Genomic DNA, 12,955 nt, shown 5'->3' with positions numbered 1-12,955 from the left:
AATCTTGGCAAAACTGTACATTTAATATCTACAATGCTTCAAAGGTTGATTTATTTTTATTATTTGACTTCTCATTAGACAGACAAGTGAAGGCTGATGTGAGATGATAAAGAACAGAGGAGTTGGTCAGAAGCATCATGTTTCAAAATGTCACTATAACTTTCACCAAGATGATATCACGATTTTAAATGTTTGTTTTCCCCTAATGCCTTGCATAGAACAGCTATTTACTGTAAAACTTGTCACTTCACAGTGAGCCTGCTCTTGATCTCCCAGAATGCAACATTTTTAACAGCAAACTACTGTATTTAAGAATCACAGTAAATTGCTGTAGGAATTTGGTCGTACATTTACTGTAAATTTTTACAGTGGCATTGTGTGTGTGGAGAAAAACTCTCCCTGTGTATTTCAAATGTTTACTACAACTTTTTTTCTGAATATAATTATTTAGTTGTCGTTTCAAGTTTATGCTTAACTGTAAGATTCATCTTTGTTTAAAAGAGTCAGTTCATTCCAAAAAGAAATTTCTGTCATCATTGACTAATTCTCTTGTTGTTCCAACTTTCTTACATTGAACACAAAAGGAGATTCCAAGCAGAAATTGAGCCTCAGTCACCATTTGCTTTCATTGCATCAAGTTTCCATACAATGAAAGTGAATATGGGCAACTGTAAGCACAGCAGAACAACATCAAAAACAAATCAGATCTTACCAGGAGAGTGTTTATTTTTCAAAGTTCAAATATTATAGGCATGTACTGTAGATGTCATGTAGCCCACTGAAATCAAGCAAAACTTTATAAGAGCTCAGAACCTTTCAAGTTCTGATACACATCCAATATCACAATATTAAGGATAGTGCTAGAAAATCTGATGTAGTAGTTGTACTCAGATGTATAGATATGTGAATGCTACACGTAGATTGCATGGATTGTAGGCTGTGCAACTACTATTTGTCATATTCAGTTCTACATAACATCATTTTTACTGAATATTCAGTTTCATAAATATTCAGCAATTTCTTTGAGCATTGACATCAATGTTAAGTGCTTTTGCAGTTTAACATTCATTTTAAACATGCACACTCTTTCATATTTATCACGTCCAAACAAGTGCTTGAATCAGAACATGATATAGTCCATTGGATAGAAATGTAATCCAATTGTTCTTTCCTTTTTAAAACTATTCACCAGCACGTTATAGTGCTTTGTTGTTTTTCCTGGGGTCCCAGCAATGAGTTTCTAGAGTCCACGTAAATATCTTTTCCTAACACTTTCTCAGGAACAAAATGAGACTTTATCTTACCACTGTATATCAAAAGCATATTGCTCCATCTCTTACACTGTAAGTCCTGGACATTTGTGATTCAGATAATCCTTGGTTACATAAAAGTTTATACCTTGTTTTCATGTGTAGATTTAATGTGCTCTTTTACTTTATCCAATATAATTTCCTCTTGCTCCATCAGGCAACTTGATTCATTCTCAACCATCTCAGCCTCTTCTGTCAGTGGTTTCTCAACCGTTTCCTCCATCACCCAGTCTAATATGTCAGTATCTGACTCCCTTGCCTCCTCGGTGAGAGAGTAGATGTTATTTGGGTTGAGACAAAGGCCAGTTTGTTTGTAGGTCTTTGGGAATAACCCAAAGTCAGTGAAATCTTTAGGGAAGTCTTTCCTGGCTTTGTCTTTAGATAATGGGTCAGCCAATGCTAATGCTGAGCCATTGGTTAGGTACCTCGTCTCTTCAGATTTGTGATGCTGCAGAACTGTAGTGACATCACTCAAACTTAGCTTGTTGTTTTGCTGAAGAGTTGAGGAACGCTGAAATGAATATTCTGGGTGGGAAAAATCAGAAGCTGTTGTGCTTGGTTTATTCACACGAGTGCATTTTTGGTTGCCTTTCATCATTCTTATAATCTCATAGCGGAAGCTAGATATGTCCTGCTTCAGCTCCTGTTGAAGTTGAGAGAGGATAATTACTTGTGTTATTTAATCAAAGTGCAGTAAATGCAGGTAAAGTTATTCAAAAGGTGCACAAAAATCTTTTTTGGCACAACAATTGTTTCACAATTAAAGAAATTAAGTTAGGCAACTTTAGACAAATATATATAAAATGATCTGCACGCACACTAATAGAAGACTCCAGTCAACAGTGACAAAAAAAAAAAAAAAGTTGATATGTTTTATTCCAAATAAAATAACAAACAAACAAACACATACATGCACGCACACACACACACAAATACAAACATGCACGCACACACACAAGCCCACAATTAGTCTAAAAAACAGACAAACTAATCAGATTGAGAGTTTATTTTATGTATTGTTTAAACTGAAGTATTTACCTTAAAATGATGGCACTTAGTATGTGTTTATAAGTTATATAATTATTATTAAAATACGCCCTCATAAAGACAAAACATTTCACTTAAAAATAACTCCAGAGGGCAAATATATGATCACTTTATCTGGAGCCCAGTTATTGGACAAATGAGCTCTATGAATAAATTGATCTTGGTTGCTAAATACCTCTGCAAATAGCCATTTGTTCAATGGCATTAGCAACCAAAGGCTTTTGCTTTGACGTGATGTTGCATCCACACCAGTAGGTGTCAGTATCCACAGTTTTTATGAGCAACCACTGGTTGGTGCTATGATGATTCTAATTGACTGTTTTAATTGTCTAAATTTGCAATATAAAAACTACCAAATCAAGCGATCCAGACAGAATAACATCGCTTTTACAAATGAGTTGGAGTAAAAATTAATTTCAGGCTTAACCTATTGGCTGTCATAACAAGTCTGAGTAGTTTATAATATCAAAATAACTAACCTTGGACCATCACTTCATGTCATCTACCCAGTCAGGTGAGGCACTGTCAAAAAAACTGCCATTGCGACTCTAAAGTGTTGGGTCAGCACTATGAAGCCACATGCTTTTTTATGATTTTCACAAATGTAATACCCTTAACAACACATTATCCTCTAAGAACATACACCCATGTGAGTGAAAACACTGGAAACCAGAAATTGAAAAACATTATGAATTGTGAAACACTTCTGCATTCAGGAAAAAGGTGGATATAGTACAATACCAGTGTTGTATTGGTTGTTCAGGAAGATAAATGAAAGCCAGCGGGACATAAACAAAACAATACTACTTAGAAAAACCTCAATGTCAAATGAGTTTGAAAATAAACAGAAAAGCAGACCATCCTTGTTATTGTGTAAAAGTATTTTTCAACACTTACCTTAAAGTTCTCCTCTGTGAGTCCCTCCTCAGTCTTGGCATCTCGAATCATAGCAGCCACATATCGTTTTACTATGTTTCTCAAGACCTCCTGAAATTTGGGAAATTGCAGAGAAATTACAGTAAAAGGATAGTTCACCCAAAAATTAAAATTCTCACATCATGTACTCACCCTCATGCCGTCCCAGATGTGGGTTGCACTTAGACTGTATACTTAATGTGTACTTACCCAAGAAAGTACTGAATAATATTAGGTAACTAAATGTACTTAATATGAATTAAGGTTAGTGTTGGGGTTAGGTTTAGGGTTAGTACCTAGTAATTACTTCAGTTGTTGTAATTACATAGTTAATAAATGTAGAACAGCACTGTAAAATAAAGTGCTGCCCAGATGTGTATGAATTTGTCTTCAGAACAGCACAAATATTTTTAGAAGAATATTTCAGGTCTGCAGGTCCTCAAAATGCAAGTGAATGGTGATCAGACATTTGTAACTCCAAAAATCACATAAAGGAAACATAGAAGTAATCCATAAGACTCCAGTGGTTAAACCCATAACTTCAGAAGTGATATAATAGAGAAACTGACAAAAATGTAAGTATTTTTTTTTTTTTTTTAATAACTCTAAATCTCAACTTTCACTTAAACATCTTGAAGTCACATGTGGTGCCTGTTTAATTTCACTTTCACATCTGAAATTGAAAGTTAACCCTTTCATATGTACCGTCACATATATTTATATTTCTGCAACAACCAGTTACATTATAAGCTGCCAGATTCAAATCAGCTTTTGCGCCGACACAGGCAAGCATCTGTTATTCATATTCACTCAAGTAGTTACTCGTGCAGTCTTTTAAACCACAGATTATGCTTATTTTACAGTATATACATACATCCAACTTGTCAACAAAGTACCAAAATAATAACTTTTCAGCTCTTGTATGCACAGTCAATACATAAAATGTTATCTTCCTCCTATGCATGCTGCCATGTTTGTTTACATCAGTAGTGGCTGTCATTTGTCAAGCAAACAGCTACTCAAAAAATATTTTCAAGCACATAATATGTTTATTTTATGTAACAAACAGCCAATTTGTCATCATATACTACGATAACAGTTCACAGCTTTTATATGCATAGCCTTCATATCTAAACGTGATCATCCCATGCACGCAGCCATGTCTACTTATTAGGTGCAGATGCAGTTCATTCACACAAACAGCAACTCGAACAGTCTTTTCAGGCATATAATACCTTATAGATACCTTACCCTGATAAACTATTACAAAAGTACCACGATAACAGTTTAATACTCGTATACTCACAGATGCTGATCAAGTACGATTGTCCATGCAGACAGCCAATTCTGTTTACATTAGCGCTTGTCACACTCACCACACGCACACACGCACACACATGCACACATATACCTATACAGAGCTGAGATATTTTTCTAAAAATCTTAATTTGTGTTCTGCTGAAGGAAGAAAGTTATACACATCTGAAATGGCATGAGGGTGAATACATGATGAATTTGTGGAACTATTAAAAGATAATCAAAACAATTAAAATTCAAACTCCAAACTAAAATAAAAATCCTTCTTTTTTGGGGACAGTAAGATACCTGGTATTGGTGGTTGAATCGCACGTTTTCAGCTGCCCTTCTCTGAAACGGCAAAAAAGGACATTCTAATTGAGTTATTTTATTGTATTATTATATTAAAGTATCTGTTGTGCAAAAGATGCACATACTTATATGTAGTGGATTAAAGGAAATCATGTTAAGAAGTCTCACCCCTAATGTCTCAAATGTCTCAGTCCTTTTTGACCTCCTCTTGAAAACATGCACCTTAATCCATTTAATAAGGTAACACATGGTTTTGGGACTGGGTATAATGTTGAAGGGAGGTGGTAGGGTGCCACCTTCATCAAAATAGCTCATCCATAATTTAGTTCTGGCAAATTTCCACTCAATATCAGCATGGTCCTTAAAAAAGCCAGACAAGACTAGATGTGAGAGATTTATATTTAAGTTACAGATTCTTTCTTGCCAAAGTTTTTACAATAGAGTGCAATTACCAGCATCCATCTGCACTGTTTTCTGATTGTAAGCATATGCTAAAAATATGTTTTTGACTGTTGATCTATGTCTCGCTGTTTTTCAGCATCTTGTGCAGGAGCGCCAGGTTTTTTAGATGTAAAGTTAAAAAGAACTTGAACTGATCAAATCACATCTCAAGACACCTGTGTTCTGTTATATTTGAGGCACTACATGTAGCTTTTTTTTTGCACAAGAACATGGTCCTGATGGTGGTAAAAGTACATTACAAGTGTAAACTATACAAATATCAACGTTCATGCATATCATCAAAATAATCAAACTTTCAGTCAGAACTTACTGCAATATGCTGATAGGAATTGTTCATCATTGCAATGAGCATATTGAGAAGGACCACCAAGGAGATCACATTATAGGTACCAAACATGGTAGCACCCACAAATTCTGTGAACTTGTGGTCAGCTTGGACATTGGTCACATACAAACTGATCAGCCCAAAAATGGACCAGAACAAAGACTGCAAGGTCTCAAATAACCTACAATTAGGGGACAAAGAACATTTCAATAAATTTTTCTGATGTAATAAAGATTAAGTGATACAGCAATTGAAAACTAAAATAGGTGAAATCTTAGTAAAGTGACATTTGTCCCAGACTTACGTTGAGAAAGCATTGTTCTGATGTTCACAGCGGATGCCTTTGCAGTTCATACCATCACTACCAGTTTCATAGTAGAAGTAGAGTTGATTGAGTCCATTGGCGAAGGCCAGCAGCACCAGACAGTAGATAAACAAGAACTTTAGGATGTCCAAGAACATTCGACCCAATGATATCTGCAGTGGACCCAGGTGGGAGTTGGCCGTGAAGAGTGAGATGAGACGCAGTGAGCTGAAGATGTTGGCAACGGCGAACACTGCCTCAGCCACCAGTGTGGGGTGCCACATTTCCCAAGTATCCCTGGGTTTGCAGCCACTGTACTGTTAGGGAAAAAAACAGTTAGCGAAATAACACTCAATCCATTCTCTTGTCATAACTCCTCCCTCTAACTAACATCGAATGTTGTATCCAATCAAACTCCACTCCTAAGATTTAGGCATGTGCAGCAATTACATTATCTGTACAGTGACATGCAAAAGTTTGGGCACCCCAAATTTCTGTTGCTGTGAAAAGTTAAGGGAGTAGAAGATGAACTGATCTCCAAAAGGCATAAAGTTAAAGATGAAACATTCTTTTCAACATTTTAAGCAATATTAGTGTATTATTTTCATTTTGTACAATTTTAAAGTGAAAAAAAGGAAAGGAGCACCATTCAAAAGTTTGGGCTCCCCAAGATATTTGAGTGCTCCGATAACTTTTACCAAGGTCTTAGACCTTAATTAGTTTGTTAGTGCTATGGCTTGTTCACGATCATTGTTTGGAAAGGCCAGGTGATGCACATTTCAAAGCATTATACATACTCTGACTCCTCAAATCTTGTCCCAACAATCAGCAGCCATGGGCTCCTCTAAGCAGCTGCCTAGCACTCTGAAAATTTTAATAATTCCAGCAAATTCTGGAAGCAAACATCACACCATCTGTAAGAAAGCTGAAGATGAAAAGAGAATTGATTCTACAACAGGATAATGATCCTAAATGCACCTCAAAATCCACAATGGACTACCTCGAGAGGCACAAGCTGAAGGTTTTGCCATGGCCCTCACAGTCCCCTGACCTAAACATCATCGAAAATCTGTGGTTAGACCTCAGAAGAGCAGTGCATGCAAGATGGTCCAAGAATCTCACAGAACTAAAAGCCTTTTGCAAGGAAGAATGTGTGAAAATCCCCCAAACAAGAATTGAAAGACACTTAGCTGGCTACAAAAAGCTTTTACAAGCTGGGATCCTAAGTACTGACAATGCAGGGTGCCCAAACTTCAGGAACTGTAAAAGATGGATATAAAATAGTACAATTGCTTAAAATATTAAAGAAATGTGTCATCTTCAACTTAATGCCTCTTGGAAATCAGGCCATCTTTTGCTCGCTTCGCTATTCTTAGTAACAGAAATTTTTATCAGGGGTGCCCAAGCTTTTGCATGCCACTGTATATACATATATATATGTGTGTGTGTGTGTATCTGTTGCAATGGCAAAAATATCTGTATTAGAACATAACCAGATGGGTGACGCTTAAACCGGATGTGTGACAAAACTAAATGAAAAGCCTATTTTAAATGTAACCCCATTCCTTTTATAGTTTCCATATAGCAAATATGCTCAGTATCATTTATCAAATATATTATGTTTTCTTTAGTCCTATAGTCTTTTACAGACATTTCATTGTAATTTTATATGTTTATTTAAAACAATGCTTTATCTTAGTGCTTGTTGGATAATCAGTCTAATTAATATTTTTCTGTTATTCTGTCAAATTCGTTTTTTGTATTGAAGTTATTATTTGTGCGTTTCCAAATGTCATTGATACATCTCTAACAACAATCAAACAATAAAAACAAGGCATCAAATGGTCATTACTGTGATATAAGGTACCTTGATATATGCCACCATCTTTAGTGAAATGGTTGCAAGATACAAGGAATTCATCACAAAATCCATAAGATTCCACCAGTCATGGATGTAATCCTGAAATCCACCATCCCACATCTGCTTGATCTCTGTCCATATGAAACCTATGAGGGCAGCCAAGAGATTTTATTGGTTCTTGTTCAAAGAGCTTACATTTACATTTATGCATTTACGCTTTTATCCAAAGTGACTTACAGTGCACTTATTACAGGGACAATCCCCCAGGAGCAACCTGGAGTTAAGTACCTTGCTCAATGACACAGTGGTGGCTGTAGGGATTGAACCAGTGACCATCTGATTACCAGTTATGTGCTTTAGCCCACTACGCCACCACCACTCCATACTTCATGGTTCTTTCGTTCAAGATGAACCACAGATAAGTGTATAATGAAAACTTTTCAGTAAGAAGTGTTTTTGCAATTTACGTTGTAAATATATATATATTATATTAATTTTGTAGAATCAAATCTGTAGGCACAGCGTTACCTAGAACCCAGGGCAGGATCATCCATTCCACAGTGGTGGGTTTGGGACCTTGTCGATCAGGATTGTTGGAGACTATGTGCTGGGAGCCCAGCAGCAGGAGAAAGAGGAAGGTCAGGTAAGAGGCAGTGTGACAGATGAACTTGATGAAGGGTTTGCGAATAAAGAGGCCATAGCAGCTCTTGGGTGCCACCAGATAACAGAGGGAGAGTAGGGGGAACATCAGGCCAATTAAAACGCATGTGATGAACTTGCCAGCCCAATGGCGTCTCCTCCAGCCAGGAAATTCATCATACCAGCGTGAGGCCAACAGCTGCTGGCAGTTTGGCTGTGCTACAAACTGAGAGAGAAAAGAATAGGAGAGTACATGGAAAAGATGTGAACAGGTGGCCTGGAGAGCAAGTTGCCAAATCAGTATTTTTCTTTACTTTGCCATAGTGCTCAAACTATAGCAATCATTTTTGAGCAGAGAAAAACCTTTTTTTGAAGTACTCCTCATGTTTCCTGCTGGAAAAAAAACAGCTTAAACCAACCTAAGATAGTTTGGTAGTCTTAGCTGGTTTAAGATTATTTTAGCTTGATTAAAATGGTATCCTGGCCAAGGTGGTGCTCAGCTGGTAGGCAAGCTGGTCTCTGAGACTTCCCAAATTAAAAGTGCCCTAAACCCTTAAAAACCTGTCCAGGCTGGGAGACCAGCAACCAATGTGTACTACTAACCAAAACCTTTTAAAAGATTCAATGTAAATCTTCAGTGTTTTTTGAAAGAATGTGTTTTGGGGGGAATTAAAATCTAGTTGATTGATCTTAGCTGGTCTCCCAGCCTGACCAGGCTTGTTTTAGAGGGTTTTGGGTACTTTTCAGCTTCAGGTTGAGACCAGATAAAACAGCTAAGACCAGCAAACCATTATAGGCTGGTTTGAGCGTATTTTCCAGCACTGGAATATGCTTTTTTTTATTTATTTTTTTACTTCTCTGCTCATGCCGCACATTATATTGCCATAGTTTCTGTATGACATAGGTGCATTCAATTTAAAGAAACACAATTATTGTTAGCATCTCACCCTAACTGGACTATAAACAGTCAGTAAAATTAAGTTACAGTGCAAGCCAACTTTACATCGTTTTTTTGGTTACTTCGCCCAAAGCCAGACTCCCAGATTCATGTGTGAAGTCAGAACATTAGTGTCTTACATTGTCAGATTCATAAAGTAAACATGAAAAGTTACATTGGAGGTCTGTACATCTGCCCCTGTTTTCCAACATTCATTACCCATCAGACTGCTGAGCCTCCTAAGCAAAAACCACCATGTTGCTTCATACTGCATGATAGTCAAGCTGGCATCATCAATTGAAACACAATTAAGTAAATACTTAATCTACACAGCGCAAAGGGTTATTATAATGTGACTTCATTACCATATTAGTTACTGTTGAAGCCATGAACTAGACTGTTTAAGGGCCAAGCACAGAAAGTACAACTACACCTAGTGGGAGCCACCAACTGATGGAAAAAGCTCCTCATAACTTTGGAAATCCTTGACTTAAATTCATGACTCTGTTCTCTTAAGGTTCCATAGAAAGTAGTGAGTTCTATAGCCCCTTTTCACCATCGGAGCAAACAGTTTTTGCTGCAGAACTGTGCCATTCCACACTAATCTGTGCTCATTGCCATGGTTTTCGGGGTTTTTTCAACTGTGGTGCTACTACGAAATCAGGAATAGAATGTGGTGACTGGAAAAGAGACCAATCATGAGTTGCCACTTCAGTACAGTTCAGTGTATGGTTAGCTAACTGTGCTGAGAAATCCGGGCCGGGAATGGTTTTAAATCGTACCATACCAAAATGTGCTTTAGTAAAATTACTACTGGAACTGTTACTCACCATGTTCAGAACCATTCGGCCTGATGGTGGAAAAGTGATTAATGATACCCATTTTCAAAATTTTCCTACAGCTTTTATCACATCTTCCCCAAATTTGTGTCAGATTATCTTGAAACCATGCTGGACCAAAATTATTAAACGTTTTGTGATTTTCTCAACCGTTCTTGTGAAACGCATCAATTGAGTTGACATAGGGCTCTTTGGCCTGTGAAAATTAAAATTAGTTACCAAATAGGACCATGCCCTGAGAGTACTTTGTTTAGTGACCGCATCACCTACTGGTTGAAGTTGTAAATTTGTTTAATCTGCTCCTGTTTTTCACAATAATTGCCATACAAATCATACTCCTATAATTCTTTGGAAGATGCTTAATCAAATGTACATTATGTCACTGATTTGTTCTTCACTTTCCTCTTCATCCTCTTCATGTTGTATCCTGAGACCTGCTCAAAGTCATTAACGAAGCATCTGAAATGTCAAGCGGAAGTAACCAAATTACAAACAAATGCATTCTCATTATTGCAGAGCCAGGCTATCTAGGGTCGATGAGGTCAAGTCTGAGATGAGTTTAAGTGATATCCATCAGGGCAGATTAGCACAATGCAATCTGATCTCCAGCCCAGCTAAAAGCACACTCTGTCACTGGGCTGCAGCGACAGTGCTTTTAAACACCATGACAGCAATCAGACAAAAAGGCTGTCAAATAAAAATTAAAGGAGCCACAATAAGCAAATACTTAGGTTCCATCTGGAGCAAGTGCCTTTTAAAACAAATTTTTTAAAACAAGCATCATCAACTGTGCCTGATTCTAAAAAAAAATGTGTACATTATATTGTTCAAAGTTATGACAAAATATATATTTTTTGATAATCAATGTGATGAACTATACTTGTGGTTTTAAGTGTGAATTAAATGTCCAAAACATTAGCGGTTCTAGCTTGTATGGCACCCTGGGCGAAACCATCTTCAGCACACCCCCAAAGTGGTTGACCACTACAAAATGCCGTCCAGGGTGGCTGCCCATGTCGCCCATGCCTAAATCCACTACTGGTCCAAATGCTTTTTGGGGCTACTGAATATTGCCATTTTAATGGACACTGGTCACCATGCGCTCTAGATATTGGTCATGATTGGCACATAAAAACACAATTTTGGTAAATTATTATTAAGAACTACATTTTTATTGTAAATCTAATAAAAAACAAAACTATTTTAAGTTAACTAGATCAGGGGTTTTCAAACTTTTTCATGACAATATTAAAATATAAGCCAGAAAATATTAACTTTTTACTTATGTTAACAGCATATTTATTTGTATACCCACTATTTCCCTTTGTTGGCCCCTGTGGATCCCCAGACCCCAGTTTGAAAACCTGAACTAGACACATCATAGCTTCACATAAAAAAGCTTCACATAAAAAAAGGGGTTTCAAATTTTGGTACAAGTTATATATTACAGTGCCTGTATATACAAGGGAGCTTGGAACCCAATTCTGGCCTCTCTTTGTTATGAACTGTATAAGCATTAAATAACCTAGGGTGCTTTACCTTTACCTATAAGGTTAATCTCTTGTGCTCCCTCACCCTGTGTAACTATTTTCCATTCCTTCCAACAGACAGTTTATTACCTGTCCAAAAAGGATAGCTATGATGTATTTGCCCTTGTCAGACACTGCAGATGTAAGACAAGCATGCCATCACATGTAGTACAACTTCTTAACAGCTGGCTGATGAAAGCCCATGTTGGACTGAGAGCATGGAAAGTTTAATTGTGCCCAAAAGGATCTTTAGGCAGATCGGATACACTGGAGCCCAAAGCATGTCAATCTGTTCAGAGGTAAGTGTGGAAAAAGGCCAAAAAGCACAAAAAAGAAAGCATTCTGAATGGCCAGGTGTGTTTTTCTAAGATCCAAGCTGAGATTTCCAATCACGGTCTGTCATCTGAATCCATTCATTGCAAATGAAAAGCATCATCTTCTCTAATCTTAGAATGAAATGATCAAATACATGACTGGAAAGCAAATACAAAAGCATGCATCAAGGGCATTGATCCAATATCCCAGGCTACCTGTGAGTAATAAAATAAGCACAGTCACATACAAAGTTTATTTAGGGATATTCTAGTTACAATAATAAGATCAGTGTTGGGGTGACTTTCTCTTCCATTTCTATTTCTCAAGTCATTCCTACTGTAATCATGTGTTGAGAGGAGGTACAGTAGTACTTGGAATGGATATCTCTATATTTTCTCTCAGTTGAAGTAATTTAAAGGGGTCATGAAATAGAAAATAAAATTTTCCTTGATATTTAGACATATAAGAGTTAAGATTAAGATTCAACTTTATTGTCATTGTGCAGAGTACAGGTACAGAGCCAATGAAATGCAGTTGTTTTCGCATATCCCAACTAAGCTGGGGTCAGAGCGCAGGGTCAGCCATGAAACAGCGCCCCTGGAGCAGATAGGGTCAAGGGCCTTGCTCAAGGGCCCAACAGTGGTATCTTGGCAGTGGTGGGGCTTGAACCCCCGACCTTTCGGTCAGTCTCCCAGAGCCACCACTGGCCACTCTGTGCTATAAAAACACTGTACATTTCAGAACTCAAAACTTCCCCAGTCTAAAAAGAGCATTTATAGTTCTCACCTGTTTGAAATGTCCCATTTTTAAAACTGTGTGTTTGTGACATCACAAGACATTGCTCAGTTGTATTTACACACCCAA

General features: G+C 37.2%; 1 protein-coding gene across 1 annotated transcript in view; it reads right to left on the bottom strand.

Moving 5' to 3' along the window:
* Nucleotides 1-716: 716 nt before the first annotated feature.
* Nucleotides 717-12,955, bottom strand: part of LOC127631741 (short transient receptor potential channel 4-like) — a 29,218-nt gene continuing 16,979 nt past the window's right edge. The window contains exons 4-11 of the mRNA XM_052110028.1: nt 8,361-8,697; nt 7,839-7,978; nt 5,972-6,288; nt 5,653-5,848; nt 5,049-5,240; nt 4,878-4,919; nt 3,255-3,344; nt 717-1,953 (exon numbers count right to left, since the gene is read on the bottom strand). Coding sequence (XP_051965988.1) covers nt 1,393-1,953; nt 3,255-3,344; nt 4,878-4,919; nt 5,049-5,240; nt 5,653-5,848; nt 5,972-6,288; nt 7,839-7,978; nt 8,361-8,697 — 1,875 coding nt within the window. The 3' untranslated portion in view covers nt 717-1,392. The remainder of the gene's footprint in view (nt 1,954-3,254; nt 3,345-4,877; nt 4,920-5,048; nt 5,241-5,652; nt 5,849-5,971; nt 6,289-7,838; nt 7,979-8,360; nt 8,698-12,955) is intronic.

Source organism: Xyrauchen texanus, chromosome 38, assembly GCF_025860055.1.
Source record: "Xyrauchen texanus isolate HMW12.3.18 chromosome 38, RBS_HiC_50CHRs, whole genome shotgun sequence".
In the NCBI taxonomy this organism is placed as follows: domain Eukaryota; kingdom Metazoa; phylum Chordata; class Actinopteri; order Cypriniformes; family Catostomidae; genus Xyrauchen; species Xyrauchen texanus.
The sequence above is the reverse complement of the archived record's forward strand: the minus strand, read 5'-3'. Positions and strand labels throughout refer to the sequence as shown.